Source organism: Papaver somniferum, chromosome 7 (assembly GCF_003573695.1).
Source record: "Papaver somniferum cultivar HN1 chromosome 7, ASM357369v1, whole genome shotgun sequence".
NCBI classification, from domain to species: Eukaryota; Viridiplantae; Streptophyta; class Magnoliopsida; order Ranunculales; family Papaveraceae; genus Papaver; species Papaver somniferum.
In genome coordinates this window covers 94,548,524-94,566,832 of record NC_039364.1, presented here as the reverse complement: position 1 = coordinate 94,566,832, position 18,309 = coordinate 94,548,524, and the positions used below count along the sequence as shown (strand labels likewise).

At 36.1% G+C, this 18,309-nt stretch overlaps 1 protein-coding gene across 1 annotated transcript; it reads right to left on the bottom strand.

Moving 5' to 3' along the window:
- Positions 1-14,271: 14,271 nt before the first annotated feature.
- On the bottom strand, positions 14,272-18,102 carry LOC113297892 (calcineurin subunit B-like). The gene is made up of 6 exons (XM_026546465.1): positions 18,028-18,102; positions 17,831-17,955; positions 17,658-17,754; positions 17,160-17,269; positions 15,386-15,460; positions 14,272-14,710 (listed from the first exon to the last, which is right to left on the bottom strand). Exons 1-6 carry the CDS (start codon positions 18,095-18,097, stop codon positions 14,660-14,662), a joined length of 528 nt encoding a protein of 175 aa, XP_026402250.1. The 5' UTR covers positions 18,098-18,102; the 3' UTR covers positions 14,272-14,659.
- Between the last annotated feature and the right edge of the window lie 207 nt (positions 18,103-18,309).

Here is an 18,309-nt window from a genome sequence, read left to right as displayed (position 1 = left end):
AGGCGTAAAATATTTTTACGCCTTAGACGGGCGTATCCAAAATTTCCGCCCATTAGGTTTTCATTAGGGCGTACTCTTCCCCTGTCCGTCGGATGAAATCGGGCGTACTCTTAAGCAACCGCCCCTTCCACAAATACCGCCTCTCCTTCCCAACCACAACCCATCTCTTCTACACGAGCCTTCTTCTTCTCAGTTCATATTCTTCCACAGTTCATATTCTTCTTCTCTTCACCGCCCCTCTTCAGTTCATATTCTTCTTCTCCATTCCCATCTACCAACCGCACAAAAACCCTAAAAACTTCACAAAAACCCTAAAAACTCCATTATAAGGTATGTATTTTCTACTTTCTTTATTCAATTTGTGTAATAATAATATCATGTATTGTATTTTTTGTTCGAATTTATTTAGGGTTTTTACGTTGAAAATTGAATCAGACTTTATTACTAATTGGATATTCATATTGGGTTAATCAAATCTTATTAAAATTGGGTTAATCACATCTTAATCCAATAGTATGTTAATGTTAATGTTATTACTTTTGTTACTGTTTCGTAATTTAATTTAATTTTTTGTTTTATTTAATAGTTATAAATATTAATAATTGGATAATTATTTTTTGTTAATTTAGTTACGTGATTTAATTTAATATATTTTTTTGTTAATTTAATTTCGTAATTTAATTTATTTTTTGTTAATTATAAATAGTTATAAATAGTTAATTGGATAATTATTTTTAATTTAGTTACGTGATTTAATTTAATTTATCTTTTTGTTAATTTTTTCGTTTTTTTGAATTTTTTTGTTTTATAGTTATAAATATAGTTAATTGGATAATTATTTTTTTGGTTTTTATGTTTATGGAATTTTGATGTTGAATTTTGTTCGGTTAAATTTATGTCTATTATGGTTCGTGGATTGGTCTTTTTATGAAATTGTATTTAACATGTTTGTGCGTAGAATGAACAAGTTTATATCGAGGTTTAGTGGTCGCCAAAAGACCAACAAGAGACAAAAATCTACCGAAGCTGATTACAACTTAATCTCTACCGGTCAAATTGAGGAGGTCGACGTCCCGGGTTAGGGAGGTTTCCTATAGTGGAAGATGATAAGCCGCACGCTACTGAAGACATTACATTTTCAGACGCACCAACATTTAAGTTTAAACATCGTGGATGTCTGGCATCGGTAATTCATTATTATAAATTTATTTCAATACATTGTCCTAGAGTTAAATATTTGATTGAAAAAGCGGGGTGGGAAAAATTGTTGAACATAGAGTGTAGCACCCAACATGCCGTTGTTGATTATATTGTTGAGAGGTTTTGGGATACAACCAACACGTTCCATTTTCCATTTGGTGAGATGGGGTTCACGCCATTAGATTGGGTCATGTTAACTGGACTGAGTATCGGTGATGGTTATGTAGTTCCGTATGATTCGAGCCTATACCAATTTGACTATGTCCGTGAGAAGATTTTTCCGGATATCACACAGGGAACAAGAGGCGCGTCGTGGATATCAAACTCAATTACAATTACATATTTAAGCTCATACTTCAAAGAAGATAAGTTGGTGGCGGCTAATGAAGATTCTCTCCTCGCCCATAGAATAGCAATTGCCTTTTTTATGTATGTTTTGGGTCAATTTTTCTTTCCTAATGCAAAGAACTATATTGATGCTGGATGGTTAGCTGCTTTCGAAGAAATTGATAAAATACAAGACCTTGACTGGGGCGGTAGTGCCTTTTCGAGATTGTATGCAGGTCTCCGACAAGCTTGTAGGAAACAACAGAAGGCACTAAGCGGGCCCTTCCAAATATTAGAGGTATTTTGGTAATCGATTTTATTTTAATTTTCAACGTAAAGTATATTTTCATTTAAGTTTATTTCCTTGGATATATTAATTTGATTCATTAATTTTATGGACTAGTTTTGGGGGTATGAATACCTAGGCATATGTCGACCAGACATCTCAATGACCGGTAATGAACAGAAATGGCCTGTAATTTCCAGATGGAATGGAAGGAGGTGTCAGAATGATATTATTCGTTGTAGGATTTTACTGAATCAGCTGACGATTGACCAAGTGACATGGCACCCATGGGAATCATACACCGACGTCCTCAGTTCTGAGATGGGAAAGTCTGCTAGGAAGCTGTCGGACTCGAGATGGATATTTTCTTGGAATGGCGTTGTGAGTTAGACATGATTTTTTATATTATATCATTAATATTAATCGTCAATAACATAGTTTTTTATTTTTCGTTATTTATCTAATTAATAACGTACTCACTACAATTATATTCCCTTTTTGGTTATACAGCATAATGTTTATTTAGGAGAAAGATGTTGGAGGCAAAACCATCCCTCGTTTGCTGTTCCCATGAAACTACATGTAATTATTGGGCATTTGGGTGATGACCAAGCAAAACTCCTGCTAGCGGACGGTTTTGTTGATGCAACCGAGGTGGTGCAAGTTGTGCAGTATGAAGTATATTTAGAGTATTGGAAAAAGGTTACTAATTTCAGAAAATATGTGACACATCCTGATTGGGAGGTCCAAACATTTGGGTACAGCGGTGACTTCTATTCTACCGAACTTGGAAAACCAGATGAACATGTTCTTATTCCACCGCAACAACAATTATCGCCCGTAAGTGTTCGTTCAACTTTACATTGCTAATTCCAAAAAAAAAAAAACTCATCTATCTCATTTTTTCATGACAGGGCGATAGTTATGCATTATTCCAAGAATATGCTGATTTTACTAAACAATTTCGAGATTTTACATTACGAGAAACGAAAGATAGGATGGAGTGTCTATTAGCGAAAGATGAACTTATAGGAAACCAGAATAATAAGATCACGGAATTGGAGTATCAACTGTCTCTTTTCCGAACGCCACACACCATCCAACCTTCCATTGGATTCGGCGCCTTTTCCCCCACATTGCCACCACAAGTGTGGAGTTCTATGAGTCAAGGATCATCTTCAACGTCCTCGGTCAGGCCCATTCCGAGAACGGCTTTTATCCCACCGCGATCGGCGCCTCCGGATACGGGAAATGTTTAGCCTGTGATGACTATTTATATGGTTTAGCTTTGAATTTATTATGTTATTTATCTTTGTTATGTGTAGTCATACTAGACATTTATTATGTTATTTATCTTTGTTATGTGTAGTCAGCGAGTAGTCATTTCAATACTCAATCAAATTTCTATCAAATTTCAGCGAGTGGTTATTTGAATCCTTTATCAAATTTCAGCGAGTAGTCATTTCAATAGGCAATCAAATTTCAGCGAGTAGTCATTTCAATAGGCAATCAAATTTCAGCGAGTAGTCAGTTCAATACTTTATCAAATTTCTATCAAATTTCAGCGAGTAGTTATTTGAATACTTTCAAATTTCACCGACTAGTCATTTCAATACGACAAACACCTCACTGACAAACAGTTTACAAAATTTGTCAAATACTTTATGTTATTTTATTTATTAATCCTGATGGAAAATGGAAGCATGTGATCTCCGTCACTCACTCTATAAATACCAACACACCTCTTTTTACAATCACACACTTATTCTGATTCGGATAGAATATGGAAGCATATGAGAATACCGCTCACTATTGTTCTTCTGTTTCATCTTCTTCTTCTTCTTCTAATAGTAGTTTTTATTCCTCGGATGATGATTCAATAGCAATTATGCAAAATAACATGGCCGTTAGTATGGGAGTCCTTGTTACCAATTCTAAATGGCCTCAAACTCGTATCAAAATACCAAGAGATCGTGAGACTGGTGCTGAACTTCTGTGGAACGACTATTTTTCTCCGTATCCAAACCAACCACCTAATGTTTTTCGCAGAAGATTCAGGATGCGTCGACAATTGTTTAACAGAATAGTGGAAGGTGTTACAGCCGAAGACAGATATTTTGTGCAAAGGCCCGATGCGTGTGGAGTTTTAGGATTAAACCCTCATCAAAAAGTAACTGCAGCGGTGCGAATGTTAGCTTATGGATGTGCGGCAGATGCAATAGACGAGTACTTACGCATAGGCGAAACCACGGTGTTGGAAGCAACTCGGAGGTTCTGCAAGTCGATTGTCAATGTGTATGGGAAAGAATATTTGCGTGAACCTACGGCTGGTGATGTTGAGTTGTTGCTCAACCAAAACAAAGATAGAGGATTTCCAGGGATGATAGGTAGCCTAGATTGCATGCATTGGAAATGGGATAAATGTCCATCTGCCGAATCAGGGGCTTACACCGCGTATAAAGGGAGCGAAAGTATCGTGTTGGAGGCGGTGGTGTCGTATGATCTATGGTTTTGGCATGCATTTTTTGGTATGCCAGGCTCTAACAACGATATTAATGTGATGAACCGTTCATATGTTTTTCGAAGTCTGGTCACGGGAAAAGCACCACCGGTGAACTATGTGGTAAACGGTCATTCTTATGACATGCCGTATTATCTAGGTGATGGAATATATCCAGAAATTGCTACTATTATTATGGCGTTTAAACATCCGCTTGGTAGGAAAAAAGAGATATTTTCAGCGATGCAAGAGGGTGCAAGAAAAGACGTAGAGCGGGGATTTGGTGTACTTCAACAACAGTTTGGAATCATCAAACAACCTGCTAGAATGTGGAATCCAGATGTGCTTGCCTATATCATGAAAACGTGTATTATCTTACATAATATGATAGTCGAGGATGAGCGTCTACCCGGTGAATGGCCACATGTTTATGATCATCGTAGCAACCCGACACCGGTTAATATATTAAGAGGCAACAGTGAGGAGTTTTCCCAAATTAGAGCTGAGCAACGCCGACGTCATATGCGCAGCAAAGATAGGCATATTCGCTTGCGCGATGACTTAATCGAACATATATGGGCAGAATATGGGAATTAAAAGGTTGGAGACGAGGACAAAATATTGGAATTAAATGTTGTTTCCCATATGAAAAAATTATGTGATTTTATTTTAACGAATAATTTTATTGAAATGTATTAACTCTATTTCATATACTCATCACTTGGTAAATTAAAGTAAGATGTTACAAAATAAGTTAAAGTTGATTAAATTAAATGAAGATAAAATTAAATCCCAAATATTACATAATAATACGACTAATGACAAAATTAATACATATTAAAACGTAAATAAACTACTAAAACTATTATCACTTATTATTAGACTTAATACTTAAGGTTCGAACTATCCCGTTTTGACGATTATAATTGGCTCCTTTTGTCCCGTACTATTAAAGCCTTTCGAAGTTCGAAGTACTCCTTTTGTACATGATCCAATTTGGAAAGATCCATCATCATGATGCGAAATTCATCGTCTGCGACCTCCTTGGCTATTTTAGCCGCATGCTCAGCTTGTTTTTGTGCAAACTCGGCCTTTTTTTGTTCCATCTTGAATCTTGATTGTTCCCGGTAATGAGAATTGAAATTTTCTTGCTGTGTAATAATTATTCCCATCAATTCCTCTTGGCTGTTGGATTTCTCTCGCCCGGTTTTCTTCAGTCGTTTAGCTGCTTTTTTTCCCATCTGACGAAGGTATGTATTCTCTATGTCTCCTTTATCTGTGTCGTTACCGGACTCGACTTGAGTGCCATCTTCCTCGGTATTCACGCTACTATCCAAATCGTGCGTCGTATCAAAAACAAAAGTCGATCGACGATTATATTTTATATTTTCTATGACAATTGGGTAGCACTCTTCGTGCCTAAATTTTCTTCCATGATTGCATTCCTTAAACCGTTTGTTTACTTCTTCGAGCTGTTAATGTTTTTAAAAACAATTAGGTTCATGGGCATCTCAATATTAGAAAATAATTGTTTCAAAACAGAGAGAATACTCACGGTCATTTCCGGACCCCATCCCGTATGATATTCACCTTCCACTTCCGCCTGTTTTGCCGAAAACAACGCCACTTCTTTACTTATTCCCTGAAATCGTTTTTGCCAGGAACTCCAAGACCGCTCTGGTTTATCCGGTAAATGAGCTTCAATATCATCCTTGATACGAGTCCACAACGCAATCTCTGATTGATCGGCTCCAACGCCGGGATCTTGAGATATTGATAAATGAATTTTACACATCGTGACATCTTCGATTGTCGTAAAATTTGGACCTCTTGCTATTCGTGGTGTTGACATTAAAAACGATTCGATGAAAATTTTCAAAATGATTTGAAATATGGAAAACTATTTTTTCTTCCTGATACTATTTTTTTCTTGCCGAATACAAACGAATGATATGAAAATGTTAAAGGAATTCATCTGGTATATATATGTATAAAATAAACCCGTTATTAACATTCAATTTCAAACGTTCGAAAGATATAAATATCTTACCAACGGTCAAAAATCTGCTACGCAATCTCCAACGCCAACGTTCGAAAAATTTATCATCCTAACGTTCGAAAATTTTCATTTCATGTTTCATAATTTTTCTGATAAGGCGTAAAAAAAAAGTCCGTTTGAGAGGGGCGGAATTTTGGTGTCCGCCTGTCAACGCGCGGAATTCTTCTGTCCGTCTCATCAGGCGTAAATTTATGTTACGCCCGCAACAAACGTAAATTTAAATTCCGCCCCACCAACATACGTAAATTTGGTTTACGCCCGTTAACAAGCGTACTTTAAATTTACGCCCAGCAACAAGCGTACTTTAAATTTACGCCCGACTATATTAGAATTTGGGATTTGGTCGCGACCATATTTGGTCTGGAATTTGATCTTTGGTTGGGATTTGATCTTTACTCCGTCCCACTGTGTTACGATCTCATCCCAAATTTTTGGTTATACTCGCCCACTGTGGATGCTCTAAAAGAATAGGATACATAAGGAGTTATTGTAATTGGACTAAAAGGGAGGGATATTTTAGTATTATCAAGTGCACACTACCAAAATCTTTTTATCAAGTTGCAAATTTATGTGAGGTTTCATTTTACAAAAAAGTGGCCATAAAAGGGACTCCCTCCCTTCGGGTCCTTCGGGCCGGTCGGTCGGCCCAATTATGTATCTTTTGTGGTGGTTTGTATAATGGGTATACATTTAATTTTCTAAAATTGTGCCTAAACTGAAAAATGCCTACGATTTTTTCGTAAACACTCTAAATTTGATATTGTTGTTTGTACTCAATGCGTAGATTTTTTTTATAACCTTTCCAACGAGATAAAATTTGTAAAATTCCAAGGCACGAAATTTTAGATATGGTATATTAAAGTTTGCTTTACAATTATACCCCTAAAGGAATGGGATGCATAAGGAATTATTGTAATTGGACTAAAAGGGAGGGATATTTTGGTATTATCAAGTGCACACTACCAAAATCTTTTTATCAAATTGCAAATTTATGTGAAGTAGTGTGAAAGATAGAAAAATAGAGAGAGAAGGAGAATTCTTATTAATGTGTGTAACAAGAAGGGAGAATACATCCTCTATTTATATAGGCTAGACACAAGGGCATCTAAGTAAATAAACGTAGAACCCTAGATATTCCCTATATTACAACCCGTGCAATACACGTTTATAACACTCCCCCTGATGACCACTGTGTCTAAGTCACAAAATATATCAGGAAAATCAAGAGAGAAAAAACCTGAAATGTGTGAGACTCAGAACAGTGTTGGACACGCATATACTGCCTCATTAAAACCTTGACAAGTAAACCCAGTGGGACAAACCTTGACGAAGGAAAGAGTACAACGCGTTTAAGTCCTAATGATTCTCCCCCTGATGGATACTTCAGCGAAATCTTGGCCTACAAATCTTTAAGTCGACGCATTCCAATCTTGTGAACTAATTTCTTGAATGTAGAAGTTCGTAATGCCTTAGTGAAGAGGTCTGCTAGATTGTGATCTGAACGTACTTGTTGGACATCAATCACATCATCATTTTGTAGATCATGTGAGAAAAAGAACTTCAGACTGATGTGCTTTATTCGACCACCTTTGATAAATCCTTCCTTTAGTTGTGCAATGCAAGCAGTATTGTCTTCGTATAATATTGTTGGTGAATCTTTAGTTGAAGGAAGTCCACATGATTCTTGAATATGATGTATTACTGACCTTAACCAGACGCTCTCACGGCTTGCTTCGTGGTTTGCTATTAGTTCAGAATGATTTGTAGATGTAGATGAAATTGTTTGCTTTACTGACCGCCAAGATATAGTTGTGTCTCCATAAGTAAACAAATACCCAGTTTGTGATCGTCATTTGTGTGGATCTGAAAGATAACCTGCATCTGCGTACCCAATTATTTTTGACTTAGATTCATAAGGGTAAAATAAACCTAAATCAATAGTGCCACTAAGATAACGTAATAAGTGCTTGATTCCATTCCAGTGTCTTCGAGTTGGAGCAGAACTGTATCTAGCTAACAGATTAACTGAAAAAGCAATATCTGGCCTTGTGCAATTTGCAAGATACATAAGAGCACCAATTGCACTTAGATATGGCACTTCCGGACCAAGAAGTTCTTCACCATCTTCTTTAGGTCGAAATGGGTCTTTATTCACGTCAAGTGATCTCACAACCATAGGGGAACTCAGTGGATGTGCTTTGTCCATATAAAACCGTTTTAAGACTTTTTCGGTATAAGTAGATTGATGGAAAAATATCCCATTTGAGACATGCTCAATTTGTAAACCAAGACAATACTTAGTTTTACCAAGATCTTTCATCTCAAATTCCTTCTGCAAGTAAACAGCGGTTTCAGCGAGTTCTTTTAAAGTTCCCACAAGATTTAGATCGTCAACGTATACTGCAATAATAGCAAACCCAGGATTGGATTTCTTAATGAAAACACATGGACAAATAGCATTATTATCTTTCAGTAAATATTCACTAAGGCGATTATACCACATTCTTCCAGATTGCTTTAGTCCAAATAGAGCTCTTTGATGTTTTATTGAGTATACACTACGATCTTTGGACTTGTCTGCTTCAGGCATACTAAATCCCTCAGGAAGTTTCATATAAATGTCACTATCAAGTGACCCATAAAGATAAGCTGTAACTACATCCATAAGACGCATTTCAAGCTTTTATGAAGCTGCCAAACTAATAAGAAACCGGGATGTGATGGCATCAATCACTGGAGAATAAGTTTCTTGATAATCAATATCCGGTCTTTGTGAAAAACCTTGTGCAACGAGTCGAGCTTTATATCTCACAATTTCATTTTTCTCGTTACGTTTCCGTACGAATACCCATTTGTATCCGACAACTTTTACATTTCCAGGAGTTACAACAATAGGACCAAGAAATCCACGTCTTACTAATGAGTTGTACTCTGCTTAGATTGCAACCTCCCACTTAGGCCAATCTTTTCTATGACGACATTCTTCGATAGATTGTGGTTCAGGATCATCAATATTTTCAATGATATCCAAAGCAACTGTAAAAGAAAATTTACTATAAGGAACAATTGTATTCATATCCCAGTTTTGTCTTGTACCAACATAGTTTATAGAGATCTCATTATTTTGAGGTACATGTGCCTCTTCAGGTGCAACTTGTGTATCAGTATTTGATTGATCAATCAATGTTTCAGAGAGAATGGCTTTTTCCGGAACGCCAACTACTGATCTCTTTTTCCGCGGAACTAAATCCTTTGCACCAAGAGGTCTTCCACGTTTTAAGCGTATTGTGGACTGATTATCATGATGTCCTTCTGGGATACTTACTCTCGCAGGAGTATTTGCAGCAGGTATATGTGATTTTGTTACCTTACTTGTATCAGTAAATGCATCAGGCATTTGGTTTGTAATATTTTGCAAATGTATGACTCTTTGAACCTCAAGTTCACATTGTTTTGTAGGAGGATCAAAGTGGGCTAATGATGGTGTATTCCATGAAATTTCACGGTGTTCCTCAAGTTTTGGCTTATCTCCCCCTAACGACGGAAAATTTGATTCATCAAATTGGCAATCAACAAATCTTTCTTTAAAAACATCTCATGTTTGAGGTTCTAAATACCGAATGATAGATGGAGAGTCATAGCCAACATATATACCGAGTATACGTTGAGGACCCATTTTCGCTCTCTATGGTGGAGCAATGGGAACATACACAGCACAACCAAAAGTTCGAAGATGAGATATATTTGGTTGATGCCCATATACGAGTTGAACAGGTGAATATTTTTGATAGCTGGTTGGTCTTATACGGACCAGTGCTGCAACATGTAATATTGCATGACCCCATGCTGAAAATCGCAATTTAGACCTTAAGATTAATGGTCGGGAATCAATTGTAAGCGCTTAATAAATGATTCCGCTAAGCCATTTTGAGTGCGCACGTGAGCGATGGAGTGTTCAACATCAATGCCAATTGACATGCAATAATCATTAAATGTTTTAGAGGTAAATTCACCAGCATTATCAAGACGAATAGTTTTAATAGGAAAATCTGGAAACTGAGCTCGTAACTTAATAATTTGTGCAAGAAGTCTTGCAAATGCAACAGTATTAGTCGAAAGTAAGCAAACATGTGATCATCGTGTTGAAGCATCAATAAGAACCATAAAATAACGAAATGGTCCACACGAAGGGTGAATTGGTCCACATATATCACCTTGAATTCGTTGCAGAAAATTAGGTGATTCGATGCCAACTTTCATCAATGATGGCCTAATAATCAATTTTCCTTGATTACAAGTGATGCATGGACAATCATTAAATGATAAGACTTTAAGTCTATTTAGAGGATGTCCATATGAGTTTTCAATAACTCAACGCATCATAGTTGATCCCGGATGACCCAAACGGTCATGCCAAAGTTTAAAAACACCGGGATCAGAAGTCTTAGAATGACTCACAAGATGTGATTCAATTAGGAAAGTGTGATATAATCCAGAAGATATAGATGAAAGCTTTTCTAGGACTTGTTTCTTACATGAGACAATGTCAGTAATGCATAGATACTCTTTGTTAGCTTCGTTTGTTGTCCCAATATGATACCCATTAAGACGAATGTCTTTAAAACTCAACAAGTTGCGTTTAGACCTTGTTGAAAATAAGGCATCTTGGACATGGATTTTTGTACATTAGGGAGCATTATCGATGCTTTTCCATGTCCCTCAACAAGATTAGAAGTCCCTGAAATTATAGTAACATTGGTCGTAGATAACGTTAAATGGGAGAAAAACCTTTTGTTACGAAAAATTGTGTGTGTTGTTGCACTGTCAACAAGACATGTATCTTCGTCACTTGTTTTCGGCTTTCCATTAGCAATATCCATATCCCTTTAGAAAAATAAAGACAATAATATAAGTTATGGAGAATAAATACTAAGAAAATAATTTCATTACTAAAGAGAATTTCAATAATTAATACATTAAAATCAACTTCCTAAAAGAAAAACAATCTCTAAAAAAAATATGACAAAACATTGTCACTTATTCAAACCAAACTACTACTTAATCTACTAAAAAGAACTGATCATAAGACAAATAAACTCACATATCCTTGAAAATGGAATCCATGTCTTCAATCTCATTTCCATCATTCTTGGAGTCAGAAATATCAAGATGAGCAATATCCATTGGTATGTCATGTTGGGAAAAATTGGTTTCAGCCTTCTTTTCCTTTACCTTAATAGACGCCTGATAAAGATCAACAAGGTGCCTTGCAGTACGACAAACATTTGCCCAGTGCCCTGGTGAACCACAACGGTGACAGACAGATTCATGGTGCTTTGAGTGGCTTTGCGAGCTTTTTCCTTTGTGTTGGGAACACATTCTTCTTCCCCTTCTGTGATGAGGATTATTACCAGCCTTCTTTTTGTTGTTGGGATTTTTAGGGCCTAACCAACGTCCGTGTCCTTTCCCACGGCTTTCAGGGGCATTGCCACGACTTTCTGTAGCGTTCACCTCTAGAGCAACTGTTGAACCTGCTGGGTGACTTTGATGGTTCTTGAGTAGCACCTCATTATTCTGCTCAACTACTAGAAGGCAAGAGATAAGCTCGGAGTATTTCTTAAACTACCTTTCACGGTATTGCTGTTGAAGCAAAATGTTTGAAGCATGAAAGGTGGAGTAAGTCTTTTCCAAAAGATCAGCATCAGTAATTGTTTCTCCACATAGCTTTAAACGAGAGATAATCTGAAATAAAGCCGAGTTATATTCACTTACGCTTTTAAAATCTTGTAAGCGAAGGTGCATCCACTCATATCTAGCTCTTGGAAGGATGACCGTTTTTTGACGGTCAAACCTATCCTTCAGCTCTGTCCACTGAGCATACGGGTCTTTCACCGTAAGATAATGGGACTTCAAAGATTCGTCCAAGTGATGACGAATAAAAATTAGTGCTTTAGAGCGATCTTCTTGGGACTCCTTATTGTCCTTAGTAATAGTCTTATCAAGTGAGCTAGCACCCAGATGTATCTCTGCATCTAGAACCTAAGACAAATAGTTCTTGCCCGATATGTCAAGGATTTTGAAGTTCACCTTTGATAGAGACATGATCTGAATATTAATAAAATAAAAGATGATCAATAATTTATAAAATTAGTGTAGCTACAAAAAATAAAACTCCTAATACAGTATACAGGAGAAAAATAAAGAAATAACTATTGGTTAGACGGCATAGCCAAACATGACCAATAGGAAAAATAAAATAAAATAATGATTGATTAGACGGCATAGACATGACCATTTAAAGTGCTTATTACAAACAATAACGATTTATAGAAGCTATTTTAAAAAGAAAAAAAATATACATACGTAAGTCCTTCACAGATCCAGAGTTTATGGCCATTCGTATACCAACCCCTCTCAATAGTTGTGAAAGCATAGGTATACAGGAGGTTAAAAATAAAAAGATGTAGCCAGTCATGATTAATAAGAACCGTATAGGCTTCTCAGTAGATTAAATCTCGTACCAAAGAAACTAAAGAGGATCCATGGCATGTGCAACCACAGTCATATGAGACAAAGAAGCATACTGAGTAACAGATGAAAGAAAATATCTAATGAGTTTCAATTGGTTTGCAAACATTAAAGTACTCTGTTGACCTAATCAAAATAATAAAACAAACTGGAAATAATTAAAATTCATAAATCTTTGTCCCATATACAAAGGTTAGGTACACAGTCAGTTTAGGTAAGAGACCCAACGACCCGTCATCAGTACAATTAGTACTTCTAGGTCTAATAATGAGAAGTAAATCTTTTTCATGTCCAAATCAGGCTTTCTGTATAACGATAGCATGAGTTATCCGAAAGATTTAGTGATAGCTCGTCTTGCGACTCATTGATATCAAACACGGGCATCAAATACCCTCACAAAAAGAAAAGGAAAACCTAAAAAAAAATAAACCGTAAACAATTGTACTGTTTTTATTTCTTTTATGAGAACAAATAATGAAACGAAATGAAAATCAATCAATCATCACGCAGTACATGGATGTTATTGCTGATTACGTAGTGTGAAAGATAGAAAAATAGAGAGGAGAATTCTTATTAATGTGTAACAAGAGTGAAGAATACAACCTCTATTTATATAGGCTAGACACAAGGGCATCTAAGTAAATAAACGTAAAACCCTAAATATTCCCTATATTACAACCTTGCAATACACGTTTATAACATGAAGTTTCATTTTACAAAAAAATGGTCATAAAATGGACTCCCTCCCTTCGGATCCTTCGGACCCTCCGGTCGGTCGGCCGAATTAACTTTAGGGGAAAGAATTCTAGGGTTCGGAGAGATTCAATTGATGATGAACTTTATGTATGAGCTTTCTTTATGATTGAGTACAACAGTAGAAACGGTATAGAGAGGAGAAAGTTACCCTGTTGATGATGATCGAAGAAGACATGACTACATCCATTTTGATCGAAGGAGAAGGGAAAGAGGCGAGAGATGGAGTCACTGGCAGAGAAGAATGATAACATCATAAAGGGTTTACGTGTGTTCCTGGGAATGACAGAGTATAAGATAGAGAAACTCAAGAGAAAGAGAACAGAGAGAGGAAGAGGTGCGGCAGAAGATTAGGGTTGTAAAACCATTATTGAAGGTTTAGACCAATAGAGTCTCGCCAAGTGTCCTTTCCAGGTCGATCATAAATACTCTCTTCTAAGCGAACGGTAACACTCACCGTTCAACGTGGGGCACATATGAGATAGGATTTTAAAGGAGTTAGATATGCATGTTGCTTATAATGTTGCCACAAATAAATCTTTGTACTAGCTCTATAATGACTAACTAAACTAAGATAACATAAGTACTAACATAAGTGATAACAAGCAGGAGATCAGTAATGGCAATTTAAATCTTCACATTAGATTTACGATTCAAAACCTATTGTTACTGGTGAGTATACTTGACTGCAAAAAGAAAGTTTAGAGAAAGCTGCAGCATTGACATTTCAAGAGGCTAATTTTCTTTAGCTCCCAGGAAATAGCCTTTTCTGGACTGATTGTACACACAATAACTCCGAAAATGGTTTTGTAAAGTGGCAAACAACTGGATTACAATTACATGCTTAACTCCTTTGACCTATCTCCACAGCCCGGACTAGGTTCATACATAAGTACAATAAACAAACACATTTAAGGCCTGCTGCTGATGATACGAACACAATAACGTAAAAATAACTTGGCATTCAAATCCATAAAAGGAGTGGTAACAAAAATTGTTAATCTTGCTAATCAACTGGAACTTCAACCTCCATTTTTAAGCCAGAGCTACCCAGAATCTGCAAACACAGTGAACCAGAATCACACATAAAGCTCCGCCATCATAAAATTATACCAGCATGGAAAAGGACACATGAAAAGAATCAAAAGATTAATTTTTGGAAAACTAACTGTATCCTGGTCATACAAGGCCTACTACATCAGAGTGACATCCAACCCAATACTTGTACAAAAATTGCAAACCCTCTGAGAACTTGATATCAACCGCATAGCAAGAATCCAACATGGCCTGTTTCTTATTTATTGTCATGTCCCGATGTAAATAATAACAGTACAAGAGAGCAAAATACAAGTGTCTGTTTAGTTTCCTTTGGGTACTTAATCTCAATCGTCTACCAACTGCTTCAAAGTATCATCACTGGATTCTCACTATACTAGAATCTGTCACGAAGACACCACATGCTTAACAACTTCTTCTACCTCTAACGTGTTCTATAACAGCCAACTGAAAGTGTCCACACAATTTTTTTTAGAGGTGCTTTAAAATTAAATCCTAGTAACCCCATGGCGAAATGCAAAAACGAACATCAGATCTTGAGCAAGACCTAACCTAGACACGTCTGTCATCATTGTTTGGCAGATCAGAAGTGATCAGTGGATTAATATAGTAATTAGTACTCACCTAACAATAACATCGAAATACTCATACAAACATGACGTAGTAACATCATTACCTTCACAAAATCTGCTAAAACAAATAAAGAATCCTTTGTGTAGCCTGCTTCTTCAAGGACATGGGTCAGAACTTGCTGCTCAAAAAAACATTAGTTAGTAAAGTTGAACTATAAATTATTGCTCAGCTCTATCTCAAGCCATTATCTCATCAAAATCCAAAGTTGGTGTCGGTAATTCTAATGAAGCATGAATCACTAAGTTAGCCTTGACATGGAGTATAATCTTCCTAAACAATAACAAGAATCAATGTCATCATCAAGGTCAGGCAGTATAAGTATTTTTAGAACCCTTGAACAGTAACTACAAGATAAGCACGAGAGAAATTAAGATTGTTTGTAGAAGGGGCAAAAATTTTAAATACTGAATTATGTGTCACATGTCATTGAACAGGTGATGATGACAACTTGGAAAAGATATAGCAAAGTCCATCCTTTACCAGCCTAGAGGGTGGTTCAAGAATGGATATGTAGATGAAGTATTATTTAGGCTATGCTCCGTAAATAAAATTCAATTTCTTTTAATATGTTTATAATTTCTCAAGCTAATGTAAACGAGTGTAACAAGAACTCAAACATCCAACAAGACCATATGAGTAAGCATAATGGGGAAGCTACAATCTATGATGATTCATATACGTGACCACCCTTACAGCCGTGCTTGTGGAGCATTAGCCTTTCTTCAAACTTGTTAAGTTCTAAGAACTTACCAAAGTCATCTTTTTTGTGATATATGATCATTAAAATCACAACTCATACATACAAGAATTAGTATAGCTAATTCAAACTATCAGATCTCAACAGCTTCATTATCGTATTTTCAACAAAAATACATAGTTAAATACTACATTATGCTCCTGTAAATTATTGTATACCCCGAATTTTGATCTTTATCTGAATTCTGTGCTTATTTATGCTTAATGCCTATGTATGTTATTCAGCTGAAAATTGGTGATAGTTAATAATCTGTGTTTATAATGTGGGAACTGACAAAACTATGCTATTCTTTTTTTATTGTATGAATCTAAGTAATCTCTACACCATAAATGGAGCAGTCCCTGTGTGTTTGCCATAGGGCTCTGATTTAAAAACCTTTCACCGAACCAAATGATGAGGTGCCCACGAAGAAACACACCCAAATCTCTTGAATCTTGGTGTCAGTAAATGGATCTAGCTTTGAAATGATTTCTCCTGGACTTTAGGGACTATCATATGGAGAACTGAAAACTTAATATATACATGTAAAACTCCTATCTACTTTTCCCCGTAAGGATTTTCATCACACAAAAAGTGTCCTTTTCCAATAACATCATGCCATGGATCTCAAATGTGCAAAGTACATACTTAAAGCACAAACTCGGTGCAGGTACTAAACACTCACTATTCTTTGTCTGTTCATGCAATATCAGAATTGATAAAACGAAGTCATCACTAAGTAACCTTACTTAGTTTTACTAATTTGATGTGAATAAGCTTAGCTTTTAACCACAAATGATTCTCCAATTAGTACAAGTTGCAAGAATTTACTATGGTTCAAACTCACGGTCTACGCTTCTATAAACAAGGAAATGACAATGTTGTTTAGTTGCAATATATTCTTTGTACCAGGAAAGTGATACATACACCTCTTATGCTTCAAAAAAGTAAATAATATTATGTAGCTCTTAAAGGAAATCAGAATGTCTACAACCTTGTAAGTACACATCCTAGTTTTCAAGGTTTTCCGGATTAAAATGTAAAATAAGAAAGTTAAGATGGCAGCCTGTTAGAAACTGACCTGCCTTTGCTGCTCAGAGATATATGTTCCAGTTAAATCACGCAACATATCCATTATATCATTGAAGGTAACCTTCCCATTGCAGTCCAAATCATATACCTTGAAGATGACTATTAGCAAAAAAGAAGAAGAAAAAACAGAATTACAACAGGGAAGGAGTTTTCCATTCGTCAACCAATAAGAAACCAAAGGGTTGTGCATCTAAAATTAGCTACTTCAGTCTAATGTGAGCACAAACCACAATATTTCTGGAAAAATTAATACCACGCCTTTTCAAAATTCAAGAATGCCATTTCAATACATTGTTGCACTTGTGAAAAAGATCTTGAACTTTTTGACAGCATATACCAAAACTGTATCTATATAAATAAAGCTGGGCAGACCATATGTTATTTCAATCTACGCAAGCATTTATCATCTGCGGGTAAGTCTGCCCCTGTGATATAGCACAGGTTACACGTAGTGTAGCTAAAAGACTAAAACCAAGAGATTACTTACACTCAATTTTCTGATCAGGAGTGGCACGAGAACTAAAAGCCGACAAGAAAGCTACAAACTCTTTGAAATTCAAACCATCAATCATCCTTAACAATCTCTGCAAATAAAAAAAATGAAATTCAGCTGAATGAAAAAAAAAAAATATTTTCAACGGAGAAGTAAAAATACGTCACCTGAGAAAGAGGATTAACAGCAAATTCAGGTACAGACAAGAACTCATCTGCAGAAATAAATCCTCCACCACTTCGATCTAACTGACAGAATCTTTGGTATAAGGAAACAATCTCTTGTTGTGAAACTGCAGATGTCACCATAATCAGTAAAAACCCTAAAATCAAAACGGAAAAAACAAATAACAAAAGATACTTACAAGTGTTGTTACAGTGTTCTTGAACTTCTTCAATGTCGTACTGTGTTAACATTGATGAAGTATTCCCCATGGTTTTTCTTCTCTAGCCCACGACTAGTAAAGAGAAAATGCTCAAGGTGATCTTGCCTTGATCGCAGATATCTTTCAACTTTGTTGGTTTTACCGAGGAAAAGAACATAAGGTGAAGCGCACGTGCGCAAGTAACGCAAAAAGGGTATCTTAATTATATGTCCCTAGTTTTAACACCCTACAATATGTCCTTATATAACAATAAATATGTCC

What these genes read in the sequence shown, in the direction of transcription:
- LOC113297892 (XM_026546465.1), bottom strand. Translation starts at nt 18,097, where the DNA reads ATGGGGAATACTTCATCAATGTTAACACAGTACGACATTGAAGAAGTT. An exon ending in TCTCTGAGCAGCAAAGGCAG is followed by an intron (nt 15,461 to 17,159) that starts GTCAGTTTCTAA and finishes TTTTTTGAGCAG; the next exon opens with CAAGTTCTGACCCATGTCCT. An exon ending in TTTTAGCAGATTTTGTGAAG is followed by an intron (nt 14,711 to 15,385) that starts GTAATGATGTTA and finishes CTGTGTTTGCAG; the next exon opens with ATTCTGGGTAGCTCTGGCTT.